A 13,914-nucleotide genomic window follows, 5' to 3' on the forward strand; every position below is an offset into this window, starting at 1 on the left:
TCTAATTTATCCAAACTAATTTTATATATCTCAGTCATGTCCCTTCTCAATCTCCTCCACACTAAGGAAAGTAGTGTAATGTTCCTAAGCTTGGGCCAGTAAGCCTGGGTTCACAATTCACCTTCTCCAAATGCATTTCAAGAAAATATCTGAACAAGATGATCAGAAGTATCTACAGATCAAGCTTAGAGCCTTACCTCATTCCTAATTTTCAAAAACAAAAATAAAATTGAGCTCTAGGGTCATGTGGTGCAGCGGTAGGATTTCTACCTCCTCGGCTAGAAGGCACAGGTTGGAGTCTCACCTGCTTCAGAGGTGGGTCATAGCACACCTGAACAGGTTGATTAAATATAAAATAAAGCTACGTTTTGAGATCTGGGTTCAAGTTTCATCTGTTCTGCAGATGTGTCATAGCTGTCTGGATAGGTTAATTTAAATAACTAGGATCTGAATTCTTTAGAACCGTACCCAGTTGCTGAAGTAGCCATCAACAGATGGTGGGTCCAGATAGTGAGAAGTGGAGTGGTCATGAGTCACAAATGCCTGCGTCTCTCCCAAGACGATGCCTATGCCTGTGCTTGGGTGACACATGGCATGTCCAATGTTACCTACAAAGTTTTGAGGCACTATGAAGGCTGGAGTGCATTGGCTCCCTCTCTAACAGTATTTTGACTTTGCCCCCTCCCTTCTTCTCCCACTCTCCCTTCTTGATTTTGTCACTTTGACTCTAGGGGTACTTTTTATACTCAGGTGATTAGGTATTTTGTTCAATTGGCACTTGGTGATTTGAAAACAAAGAGCTGAGTTCTTCTCCACTAGGGTGCTGACTTCTGTACAGAAGAAAGGTCCAGAATGGAAAGGTGAAAAACTGATGGATAAAAGCTTTGCAAATCTCGAAGTATTTTTCTGCCAAATTCGCTATATATTCAAATATTGATGCACAAAGCACTGTGCAACCCAGGTAATCATTAAGTTTTATTCAACTGATAGATAATCCACAGTACACTTGTCTGTGTAATAGCACTAAACTTTACTTAAAATACTGCTTGTTTTTAATTAAACCAGTAGTTTCATGTTGCAAAAAGATAGACATTTTAAGATTGTATTGTTACTGAAGGGTTGCTACCAGGACTGGATGAATTGATGCTGGCTTATAACACTGTGTATGGATCACAAAGAACATCACCTTCACATAGTGATCCTTGGATCCAGTGATGACCAAGTCATGTTTTGTTGCCATTCTCTCCACTGTGAGGCACATTACTGGACCAATGTGGCCTGTGAGTTTCCCAACAGGTTGTATTCTAAACAAAGAAAAATGCAAATCTTAATATTCGAGCTAACCAAAGTTAGTTAAGCATTCAGACAGACAATCAACATGTTGCATAATCAGCAAATCATTCTTCTAAAAATATGCAAGCCTGACAAATAGGCAGTGGCTTCATGGTCACCACTATTGTTGGATTCAAGTTCCACCATCTGCCGTGGTGGGATTCAAATCCAGGTCCATAGAACATTGTCACTATGTTAATAATCCAGCGATACAACCACCAGGCCATCTCCTAGCTCAAAGGCATATAACCAGTGAATTACCATGCAAGGCAAAATTCTAAACAAAAAGTAAAATAACTTTTTCACAAAGTTTTTTATTCACAAAAATTATTAAATTTTAAAAATTCACTCTCAGGTTTGAATGCAGGAACAAAAGTGATATTTATTGACCATCCCTCTTTGTCCTTTAACGAAATGGTGGGCCTCCTGCAATAAAAAGTTGAATTCTAGTATTCTGAATCAGTTTCAATGAAAGAACGGCATCCATTTCTGGATGGCATGTGACTCAGACACAAACTTCGGGGCGATGGTATTCCCATATACTTCTTTCTTCTAGGCAAACTGCTAATAGATAGTATATACTGCAGCCAAATATGGTAGTGGTGGAGTTCATTGAATAGTTATGCTAGTGTTAGAACTACTGATTAAGCCAAATTTTCTGTTCTGGCAGATAATATGATTCTTAAGGGTTGCTGCACGAGTCATCAAGAAGGAAATGACCCCATTCTGATTTGTGGTTTGTAAGCGATTGAGGGGCTTTGGGAGTCAGCAGCTAAGTCTGACAAATTCACTTTTTGAAGATCGTAGTCTTTTTCTATATAATAACCATATCTGCATCTAAATTTCTATATCTAATAACTATATTCATCAAATAATGAAGAATCAAAATATCTGTTGGAAATGTTATTTAAGAATGTCAATTTTTATCATATGCACTGAAGTTAAAATTATCAGTAAGACACACAACAATGAATATATTCATGAAAAATGCCTTACTTTTTAAGGTCCCAGATCCGAACAGAGTTGCCAGTAGCAGCATAGAGGAGTGTGCCAGCAGGATTCAGTGCAATCTGATTGATCTGGTGCTCACCTTGTGCAATTCTCACAGTGCGACTGGTTGTGCTGGCACAAGCATCACCTGAAGTCACTTGACCAGAGGAACTGATCACATAAAAAGAGAAATTGTTATTTGTTTTCAAAGTGGTACACACTGACATCTTGGAATTTATTAGTTTCATTGCATTCAATCTCTGACTTCATGAAGTGGTTTGACACCTGCAAGTCACTATCATCCTAGAAGGTGTTGTATGTGAGCTGTTATAACAGCAGGGACTAATTAGATGTCCATTCTGCATTCAAAACAATATCTCTTGCTCTCTCTCAATAAACTACTGAGCCAAAATACCTTCTAATTTTCACATGAATAAGCAAGTAAAATAAGAAGCCTTGTGAAACCACCAACTTAATCTTACTTTTCTTTGCTGAACTTCCTCTTTCCTCCACCCTAAAAAAAAAATTAAAATTGATAACTTACAGCAAGGTAAGGAGGACTATTATGATTCTGACTGTATTAATCAATTAAAATGTCACTTAAAAATCTTCAAAATGTTCTTTATTTCTTGGTGTACATTGTCTTTAGAGAATCTATTACTTGAATCATGTCTTCAGTACAGTACTGCTATGGAATTATAGTTGAAATTGTAGTTCTTGATTGATTAATTCAATTGAGTTTCCTTAATACTTGAAGTCGATCTTTTGTATTTCTCTGCTATACTTTCTGTTGCTAGCAGACTTTCTGATATAATGAATATGAGCAAACATATTTTTTCAAATATGGTCTGATTAGGACGTCATAAACTTTGAATATAATCTCATTAAACCTGCCTTAGCATCTCTATGTATCCATTCTGTTTTCATTACTAATTAATTTGGGGAGGTGGTATCACTCTAGTACTGTCTCTAAACCTGTAATTCAAATCCCCAGGCTAACGTTCTGGGAACATGGGTTTGAATCCTACCATGGCAGATAGTGAAATTTGACAATTCTAATAAATAACTCAATGTCAAAAATAGGTTCCAAAAATGGTTTGCATATACATGGGAGAGTGACACTCCCCTCCTCCACCAGTTACATATCTTCTATTCTGCCATTCAAATTTCTGAACTAATATCACTCAGCCAGGCTATGCTTCACTCATTTGTATTTTTGCTAATAATCTCTTGAGCAGAATGTTTGGAAGATTCTAAAGGCAAATCGAAAGTTAGCTCCCTGTCCACTGTGTTAATGGGCCACATTAAAAAAATACAACTAAGGTTTATCGGATCTGGCATACTCTTCACAAATACATCCTGATTTTCTGAAATCAGATCATTCTTGTTCAAGCAGTTAGTTGCACTCCGCATGATGACAGAGTCCAGTGGTCACTGAACATTAAAGTGACAGTCTGTATTTTCCTGTTTTCTTCTTCCCCCTCTACTTAACAAAAGGAAGAAAAGCAATTTTCCAATCCAGTGCCATAATCTTGTTGAGTGGAGAGTTTTGTGAGAAACCACGAAGAACATATACAATTTCAGTCTGCAGTATCTCAAGAATTCTCAATTTCATCATTATTTTTTAAAAATCCAATTACATGCTATACTGTAGATTCCTGTAAGTGTTTACAAATTCAGAAAGATTTTCTGCAAAATTGTGTGAAAGGCATACTGAAAATCCAAACTAACTGCCTCGATTATGGCCTCAAGAAAATTAAGCAAATATATTAGACAAGGGCATTCCCCCTCCACACTAATTTTCTGCTTCTGATTATTTATGTTAATGCAACAATTATTCAGGTTTTGGCAGTTTGTATTTTGTGTCACTGTAAGTGCTCATTTCCATATCCATGGATCCTCAATCATACATAATTATTCTTTATGTGAAAGTCATTACAATAGGGCTCCTCTAATGTCTCAAGAAATCAGGTGCATGTGATTTACTAATCATGCTTCCTTTTCAACTTAATCAGCATCTACCGCATATTTTAAAACCCTTTGGGATAGGGAATATACCAGTTTAATTGATGAATATGATGCTTGTTTTACTGAACTGTTCCAGAAATGTATTTAAAATTATGAACATTTTTTTCTTCCATATTACAGCATCTTGTATAGATTTTAGACTTTTAGCTCACTATACTGCATCCAAGATTTCTGAAAAAAAAATTAACATCTATTTCAGTTTGTGCTGTACTCCTCAAAGTTATCTCCTTTTAACATGTTAGTTTTTCATAGTTCATTTTTCTTTCTTACTGTCCTTCAATTTAACTATTCAATATTTCTGGGAATGTTTGTTTATTTGACTTATACAGGACATTTATTTCATTTCTTCAAAATGAGCTCCCTTTTAATAAAGTTTCCAAGTTGATGCTGATATTATTATGTGCTTGAAACTTGTTCCACATGATTTTTTAAAAATATCCCTGACAGATGCATATTAGCAAATAGCCTTACAAATAATTATATATCCAGCAGAAACAAGTTAATTTAATATAAAAGTGACAGCTAACTCCACAAATAAACCTTTTCCAGCAAGCTGGTCCAATCAAAAGGTGATGCGTGTTAGGAATCCTTTTTAAAGCTGCTGATATCAAGGAAGTACTGTTTCCCAAAAGAAATGAGCTGGATATAAATAACAGAATTATACTATATAGATATTGTATTGTTTCACTCAATGATCTTCATGATTTTTCAAACTTGCACTCAGGACAACACAAAGCGGGGCAACAGCTTATGGGTTGTACATGTTCTGTGGAAGGACTAGACAAACTGAATGTTGTTCCATGTTTCATAGAATCACAGAATCTCTACAGTGTGGAAAGAAGCCATTTGGCCCATCGAATCTACACCAACCCTTGAAACAACATCCCACCCAGAGACTCAGCCCCCTACACTTTCCCTGTAACCCCACATTTAAAATAGCCAATCCACTTAACCTGCACATCTCTGGGCTGTGGGAGGAAACCAGAGTACCCAGAGGAAACTCATGCAGATATGGGGAGAATGTGCAAACTCCACACAGACGATCATTCAGGGCTGGAATAGAACCTGGGTCCTTGGCACTATGAGGCAACAGTGTTAACTAATTGAGCCATCATACCACCCCATTTCTTGTTTTCATTAATAAACCTCAAGTTCGGACATTAATAGTGATGGGGTTTAACATATGTGCAATCGATAGCCTTTCCATTAGACTTCTTATGGACCAGATCAAACCCCCTTCAAATATTTCAAGGAGATAGCCTAGCCCCTAACTTTTATCTTATTTAAGGCAAGTGTTAAGGTGTTGTGCTCCAGATGTAATTCAGTTGATTACACTACTCAGTTTTAAGTGAAATACACTTTATTCTTAGCACAGAATTAAAACACAAATCAAAGAAAGATGATTTGGTATAAACTTAACTCTGCTGGAAAACTTAACAGAATAATGGGTTATTTAACTAATAAACAGCAACAGTTCCAATATAGTAACATCCCATAAATACACCCCAGGCAAAGGGAAATTAAGAACAATAGATAGCCTCACATGCAATGTTTCTCCAGTCCAGAAGGAAAGAACATCAAGAGAAAATTCTGGCAGAGAGAGAGAACCCAAGCTTTTTAGCTGCAGCAGAGAGATGAATCATGAATTCCACTGCCAGCTTCAAAACCCCAAAAACAACTGAAAGCTAAACTAAAACCCTAGTTCTGTGGGAGTCTGACTCTACCCATTCATACGGTTTCTATTGTTTCAACTTAAAAGAAAACCGAAGCCCTCAGAAGCTGTTTACTTCTCTAGCTTGGAGGAACAACTTTATGGCATTTATGGCTTAAAACCTCTCTTCAAAAGGAAAAAATAAACAGGACAAAATAAACATCCTAAACCATAGTATCGACACAGACTACAGGTCGAGTTCCTTACGTTAGTGTCCTGATGCATTTGGGGCTCTCTCGGATATCCCAAACTTTGATGTACGATGTCGAGACAGTAAACACGAGACTGGAGTAACTACAGTATTTGACGGAGACAACATTGTTTGGATGCCCTTTCAGGGTACTGATTTCCTGCCCAGTAGCCAAATTCCACACTTTACAAGTTCGATCTGAATAAATTATACAGCATAAAATTAAACAAGGAACAGAATGTTATTTTCAAAAATTGTGTTTTTTTTTAAACTGTTGCAGAAGGAAATTAGAAACAAAATTTAAATTATTTCTCCTTGCACTTAAATAATTTTCTCAGTGATCAACAGACATATACATCTAAACAAGCATAGAAAGGTCTTCTTGATGGATAAAGGAAGCACCTTGATTATTTGTTTTGTCTTTGACTGACTCAAGGCAATATCTGTTAAAGCATTTCAAATTAATCCTAAAAATACATGGGGACAGCAGGAGAATCAACCCCCAAAATTTCCAAAATGCACACAAAAATTTACTCATGGAAATACTAATCAGAGAAAGGTCCCTTCCATTCTCTTCACAGATTGAGAGGGGAAAGCAGGTGAAAAGCTACTCCTCCAGTTGGAGGCTGATTTTCTTCCATGCTTGGTAGCGATATGTTCATTGGTGATATTATCAGTTTCAAACATCAGAGAGAAGCAGCCTGTCATTGCAGGAGCAGTGATAGCTGGCTAAGTAAGTGCAGGCATCGATGGAGTTGCTGGACAGCGAGGCAGGCTGGGACTTGTGAGCATGAAGGTTGGTGGCCAGGGCAGGGAGCCAGCTGCTTTTTTTGTCCAGGCTGAAAGGCAAAGCTTATCTTTTTTAGGGAGAGTAGGAGGCAGCCCTTCTGCCTGATTGCTTTGGAGGTTTTGTGAGAAAGTGAAGACTGCAGAGAGCTTAGGGTCTGAAAAGCGGCAGTAAGAAGGCTATGTGGAAACTGGGAGTCTGGAATGGGTTTGGGAGAGGGTTTAAGCTGGAGAAAACAATGAGGCAAGTCAAGAGGGCTGGTGGGAGAAAGAGAGGTCACAAAGGTAGAGGGACTTTTGTTTGGGCGTGGTTAAGATCAATAGACTGCATGTTGCAAGGGAAAGAGAGTGAGTGAGAGTGAGAGGGAAGTTGCAAAGAGCGGAGAAAGAGGGATCAAGTACAAAGAAGAAAGAGTTTCAAACCTGGTCAACAAAGCAACACTCCACTAACCAGTATAACAAAGTGTGGAGCTGGATGAACACAGCAGGCCAAGCAGCATCTCAGGAGCACAAAAGCTGACGTTTAGGGCCGAGACCCTTCTTCAGAGAGGGGGATGGGGAGATGGAACTAGAATAAATAGGGAGAGAGGGGGAGGCGGACCGAAGATGGAGAGAAAAGGAGATAGGTAGAGAGGAGAGTATAGGTGAGGAGGTAGGGAGAGGATAGGTAAGGGGACTGCTTTGCAGAACACTTCCGCTCGGTTCGCAACAAACAACTGCACCTCCCAATCGCGAACCATTTCAACTCCCCCTCCCATTCCTCAGACGACATGTCCAACATGGGCCTCCTGCAGTGCCACAATGATGCCACCCGAAGGTTGCAGGAGCAGCAACTCATATTCCGCTTGGGAACCCTGCAGCCCAATGGTACCAATGTGGACTGCACCAGCTTCAAAATCTCCCCTTCCCCGACTGCATCCCAAAACCAGTCCAGCTCATCCCCTCCCCCCACTGCATCCCAAAACCAGCCCAGTTCTTCCCGTCCCCCCACTGCATCACAAAACCAGTCCAGCTCATCCCCTCCCCCCACTGCATCCCATAACCAGCCCAGCCTGTCTCTGCCTTCCTAACCTGTTCTTCCTCTCACCCATCCCTTCCTCCCACCTCAAGCCGCACCTCCATTTCCTACCTACTACCTCATCCCGCCTCCTTGACCTGTCCATCTTCCCTGGACTTAACTATCCCCTCCCTACCTCCTCACCTATACTCTCCTCTCTACTTATCTTCTTTTCTCTCCATTTTCGGTCCGCCTCCCCCTCTCTTCCTATTTATTCCAGTTCCCTCTCCGATGAAGGGTCTAGGCCCGAAACGTCAGCTTTTGTGCTCCTGAGATGCTACTTGGCCTGCTGTGTTCATCCAGCTCCACACTTTGTTATCTTGGATTCTCCAGCATCTGCAGTTCCCATTATCACTCCACTAACCAGTAGCCTGGTTTATTAGAAATCACTGAGTTAATGAATTACTTGCAAATGAATATGTGGTATGTCTTGCTTAAGGCTGTGAGTGGACTGCTCTACAGGGAAGACTGTAGCTGATGCTATTGTATTGAAGACTGTGTCAGTTATTAAAAAAAACTTAAGACTGAAGCTAAGATACAATAAAAAAGATAGTAGTTGCTTGGTTTATAAATTCTACCTTTGCAAATATATTATGGAAACAGGTCAGTTGCAACTTCAGCAGACAATGTAAGGTGTGTTTAGTGTCATAGCTTTTTGTGTATAGAAATTATGTGTAAGAAATTAATACTTTCCTGATATAGTTTGTCTGTATATTTAATGAGTTCATAATTATTGAGGATATTAATGAATTCTTCGACTTCTGCTTCTGTGTGAGACCAAATAACATGCATCATGTCAAGTACTGAAGATAATGTTACATGACTGCATTAGCGAAAGCAGAAGTTAGGAGGAATGAAAAAGTGGCTCCCAAAGATCAAAGAAAATGCCATCCAGAGGAGCCCTTGAAAATTAAAATTGTGCCCCTTATATTTGATAGTGCTTCCTAATGGTTAATGTAGGAGCCTTTGCTTACTCCATTTTTACTTCTCAAAAATATCTAAATTATACCTCTTTGGCATGCTAATAATACCTTCAACTTGAACGGCTATGCCTTTATATTTATTAGATTCACACTTTACACATCAAATCATGCCAACAAAGAAATTAGCATTCAGAAATCCTTGCACACTGGGGCTGAAATCTCAGCCAATCTGTCCCCAAGCTGATGCAATGAAATGGAAAAAAGAAATTAATCTGCACCATTCCCTGCAACTTTCAACCATCTGGTTCGATTGCAGTGTTGACACAGCTCTATGTACATGACATAAGGTGGTAGCAAGAGACAAATGTAGTTTAAAAACTATTTTTTTCTCCATCTTCAAATACCTGTTACCAGGACAAGTTAGTAGAGTACCTGTTCCTTAACTGCATAATGTCAGAATTAGAGAGTGTTTTTACAATTTAAAAAAGGTGAATATGTTCTATCATTTGCAAAAACACAGCATATATTGTTGCGTTAAAAACAGTGATTTAATCAAAAATAGCAAATAATCTTACATCATTTGGGCTTGGAAGTAATTGAGAATGAAAACATAGCCCCTGAAGATCAAATCTCGAGGAGACTGTAAGTTTCAATGGTGGAATTCAAAGGGGAAGTGGATGTGCACCTCAAGATGAATAAGACGAGCAGAATCATGTGGAAGCCAGGGGGAAATAAGCTAGCTGAACTGCTCTTGCTGAGACCCAGCGTAGACTCAACCAACTGAATGGCCTTCCTCGGAGGTGAAACTATTCCAAGAATCTTAATCGAACGAATGGTTGTTCCTTTCAAAGTCAATATTTCTGTAATCAATTTTCAGGCACTGTGCATTTAAAAGGCACATGAAATATTGAGCATATTACGAGAAGGAACAATTTTCATTGTCTGAACAAAAGCAAAGTTGCTGGAAAAGCTCAGCAGGTCTGGCAGCATCTGTGGAGGAGAAAACAGAGTTAACGTTTCGGGTCTGGTGACCCCTCCTCAGAACTGATGGTGGCTGGGAATACGTCAGTTTATATGCAGAAAATAGGGAGGTGGGTGGGGTAGGGAGTAAACAATCAGATAGAGCCCAAAAAGAGAGAAAGACAGTTGGACAGACAAAGGAATTGCTAACGATCAGGCTGAGAGGGTGAGTAGTTGTTAATGGGGACTGTTAGTGACTAACAATGCGGGGGGTGTAGTGGCAGGCTATGCGGTAACAAGGCCTGGTGTGTGGGATGGGGGCTGGGACATGGGGGAGTTTAGGCCCTAAAATTATTGAACTCAATATTGAGTCTGGAGGGCTGCAGGGTCCCCAAGTGGAAAATGAGGTGTTGTTCCTCCAGCTTGTGCTGGGCTTCACTGGAACACTGTAGCAAGCCGGAGACAGAGATATAGGCCAGGGAGCAAGGTGGGGCATTGCAGTGGCAGGCAACAGGTAGTTCAGGGTCTTTTTAGCAGGCAGAACGTAGATGTTCTGTGAGCCGGTCGCCAAGTCTATGTTTTGTTTCGTGGCAGATATGGCGTCTGACAATCTTCTGGATGTGGATGCTGGTGGGATGGTAGCTAAGGACAAGGGGTCCATATCACTGTTGTGGGAGGGAACAGTGATAGGGTCCCCCTCATCTTCACCTACCATCCCCATCCAGAAGACCATCAGACGCCATTTCCGCCACCTCCAACAAGATGCCACCACCAGACTCATATTCCCCTCCCTTGTCCGCCTTCCACAGGGACCGTTCCCTCCGGGACACCCCAGTCCATATCTCCTTCACCCCCAACACCTCCCCACAGCCCTACGGTTACCCCTGTAACTGGCGAAGGTGTAACACCTGCCCATTTACCTCCTCCCTCCCCAGTATCCAAGGGCCCAAACATACCTTCCAGGTGAAGCAACACTTCACCAGCACTTCTAAGAATCTAGTCTACTGCATTCGCTGCTCACAATGTGGTCTCCTCTACATTGGGGAAATGAAGCGTAGACTTGGCGACTGCTTCGCAGAACATCTATGTTCTGCTCGCAAAAAAGACCCTGAACTACCTGTTGCCTGCCACTTCAGTGCACCACCTTGCTCCCTGGCCAATATCTCTGTCTCTGGCTTGCTACAGTGTTCCAGTGAAGCCCAGCACAAGCTGGAGGAACACCACTTCATTTTCCGCGTGGGGACCCTACAGCCCTCTGGACTCAATATTGAGTTCAATAATTTTAGGGCCTAAACTCCCCCATGTCCCAGGCCCCATCGCATACACCAGGCCTTGTTACCACATAGCCTGCCACTAAACAACCCCCCCACTAAACAAACCCCCACTAAACAACCACCCGTTGTCAGTCACTAACAGTCCCCACCAACAACTATTCAGCCTCCCAGCCCGATCATTAGCAACTCCTTTGTCTGTCCAACTGTCTCTCTCTCTATTTGGGCCCTATCCTATTGTTTACTCCCTACCCCACCCACCTCCCTATTTTCAGCATATAAACTGACGTTTTCCCAGCCACCATCAGTTCTGAGGAAGGGTCACCGGACCCGAAATGTTAACTCTGTTTTCTCCTTCATAGATGCTGCCAGACCTGCTGAGCTTTTCCAGCAACTTTGTTTTTGTTCCTGATTTACAGCATCTGCAGATCTTTCAGTTTTCATTGCCTGAAACTTGCACAGTAATTTTGTGCTGGTTCAATGCTCAATATAAAATACAACAAAAATGCAGCTAAGAAATACAGGCACATACATCAGGTCTCAACACTGAAAACAACTGGAACCAGTTAGAATAATTTGTAATGGCAAAATGCCAAGTTACAGTCGAATGAGATGGATTGCATATGCTTAAATAGTAATGAGAAACAATGCTTTAACAGTGAGAATCAAATGTTCCTTTCCAATATCATCCAGTGCCCACAGATTATATTAAGCTTTTCTATCTTATTGCACAGTGAGACATGATAACCAAGTTTTAAAATATTGTTAAACATTTTACTGATGGCAAGTGACCCTGTGGATAGAAAGAGAAAGAAATTGAAATTGCTTGTTACGGAAGGTTATATTTTTCTGTGGAATGAAGCAAAGTACAAAATTGATGAAAACTGTGTGCAAGCTGGACATGGGACACTTTCGCTCCAATTCTAAGGCAAGCCAGACTCTTTTACAGCGGATAAAAACCAGAAGAACCACTGATGCTGTAAATCAGAAGCAAAAACAGAAATTGTTGGAATAGCCCAGCAGGGGTCTGGCAGCATCTGTGGAGAGAAATGAGAGTTGTGAGGAAGGGTCACTTGACCTGAAATGTTAACTCTGATTTCTCTCGACAGTTGCTACCAGATCTGCTGAGATTTTCCAGCAATTTCCGTTTCATTGTTTCTCTTACAGTGGATCCTTCCAACCAGAAACAAAGTGCACCGCATTGGTTTAGAACAAACATGAAATCCCAGAGGTAAAATGTCAGCTTGGATGTAGCCGTGCCAACCAGCCTCACGCCTCTCCTCCTCTCGCTGAGTTCTTACCTTTTGAGCCTGTGAATAACAGGTCATTAGTCGCATCCAGACACAGCACAGGTTTAGAGTGACCTTCAGCAACAGAAATGCATTGGAGTGGGGCAGTCCTGCTGCCTTTGGCACCACCAACTGGATTAATCACACCCCTGATAAAAGAACAGAAGATTGGTTCATAAATGCCTGATCTCAAAAACTGCCTCATTGGAATGGCTTCTATTTACTAAAATAACAAAAACACATGAGATGATTTTGATGGAAATCCTACACTACTTTCACTTACTACAACCAAGGGGCAAAAACAAATTGTGACGGTGGTCAATCAATCATGCACCAATATTCCAGATACAGAACAACTGATCATCGCAATATATCCGATACAAATACCATGTTTGAACAATGTTTAGAAGCACACAAACAAAAACAAAATTACACAAAGGGAATGTTCAATATTTCCTACTTTTGATTAATTTGGATGAATTTGCACGTGGCTATTACATAAATACTTTTATTCAGTACCATTTTAAAATTACAAGATGTTGCAATGATAAAAAAAATCATAGAATCCCTACAGTGCAGGAGGCCATTTGGCCCATCAAGTCTGCACCAACCCTCCAAAGGACATTCATTTATTTTTACCATGCTTTAGATGCCACTGAATGAAAACGCGCATTCAATTAAACTACTTAAAGGAGTGAATTTCCCAGCTTGTCAGTTAAATAGAGCCCCCTGCCACCAGTGCCCACCAAGGTAACAGAGTTGACCTTTTCTTTCTGCCAAGCTTCTATGGGAGCAGAAAATCTCATCCAATGCAGCTGCTGGCCAAACAAAGGTTGGGAGCTCCTGCACTCAACAGCGCCATGGAAGTAACTGCTGGTGGAAGAACACTTACGATCGTGGATGAATAAAGGAGTAATGCAAGCGATATTTGTGTATGTGTGTTTACGTGTGTTTGTGCGTATGTATGCATGTACGTGTGCGTGCAGAAAGTGAGTGGTGTTAAAAAAGAGAGAAATGCTAGAGTTGAGGTTTATAGTGAGAGGAGACAGGAGAATCAGAAGCAGTGGCCTGGGTGGAGTGAGACAGTGAATGACCTGACAGCAGCTCTTCAGTCAAGTAGCTGTTGTGACAGGTCCCCATGCAACTGGATTTAGTTGAAACAAACTGAAGCCTTGAAATAGTCCTTATTTCCAATTAAGGGCCTCAACTAGTAAATGTGTGAAAGATTGAATACAGGCCTCCCTGCTTGCGTCTTAATTCTGGTGGAGGCAAAAAGGTGTAGTGTTGTGGGAATGCCTCCACCCCATCCAGAATTCCATCGACTTCTCGCCTCCAGGTTTACCACCTCTGGGAGCAAGGCTCCTGCCCTCGCTTATT

General features: G+C 40.8%; 1 protein-coding gene across 5 annotated transcripts in view; it reads right to left on the reverse strand.

The window, feature by feature from the left end:
• Positions 1-13,914, reverse strand: part of kif21b (kinesin family member 21B) — a 172,058-nt gene that overhangs the window by 14,058 nt on the left and 144,086 nt on the right. For all 5 annotated transcript variants that reach the window (XR_009447008.1, XR_009447006.1, XR_009447007.1 and 2 more), the window contains 4 exons: positions 12,550-12,686; positions 6,269-6,449; positions 2,329-2,493; positions 1,187-1,304 (listed from right to left, as the gene is read on the reverse strand). Coding sequence is in view for 1 of the 5 variants with exons in the window: in XM_048553218.2 (XP_048409175.1) it covers positions 1,187-1,304; positions 2,329-2,493; positions 6,269-6,449; positions 12,550-12,686 (601 nt within the window). In the remaining 4 variants the exon portion in view is untranslated. The remainder of the gene's footprint in view (positions 1-1,186; positions 1,305-2,328; positions 2,494-6,268; positions 6,450-12,549; positions 12,687-13,914) is intronic.

The sequence above is a fragment of the Stegostoma tigrinum genome, chromosome 21 (genome assembly GCF_030684315.1).
Source record: "Stegostoma tigrinum isolate sSteTig4 chromosome 21, sSteTig4.hap1, whole genome shotgun sequence".
NCBI lineage: Eukaryota > Metazoa > Chordata > Chondrichthyes > Orectolobiformes > Stegostomatidae > Stegostoma > Stegostoma tigrinum.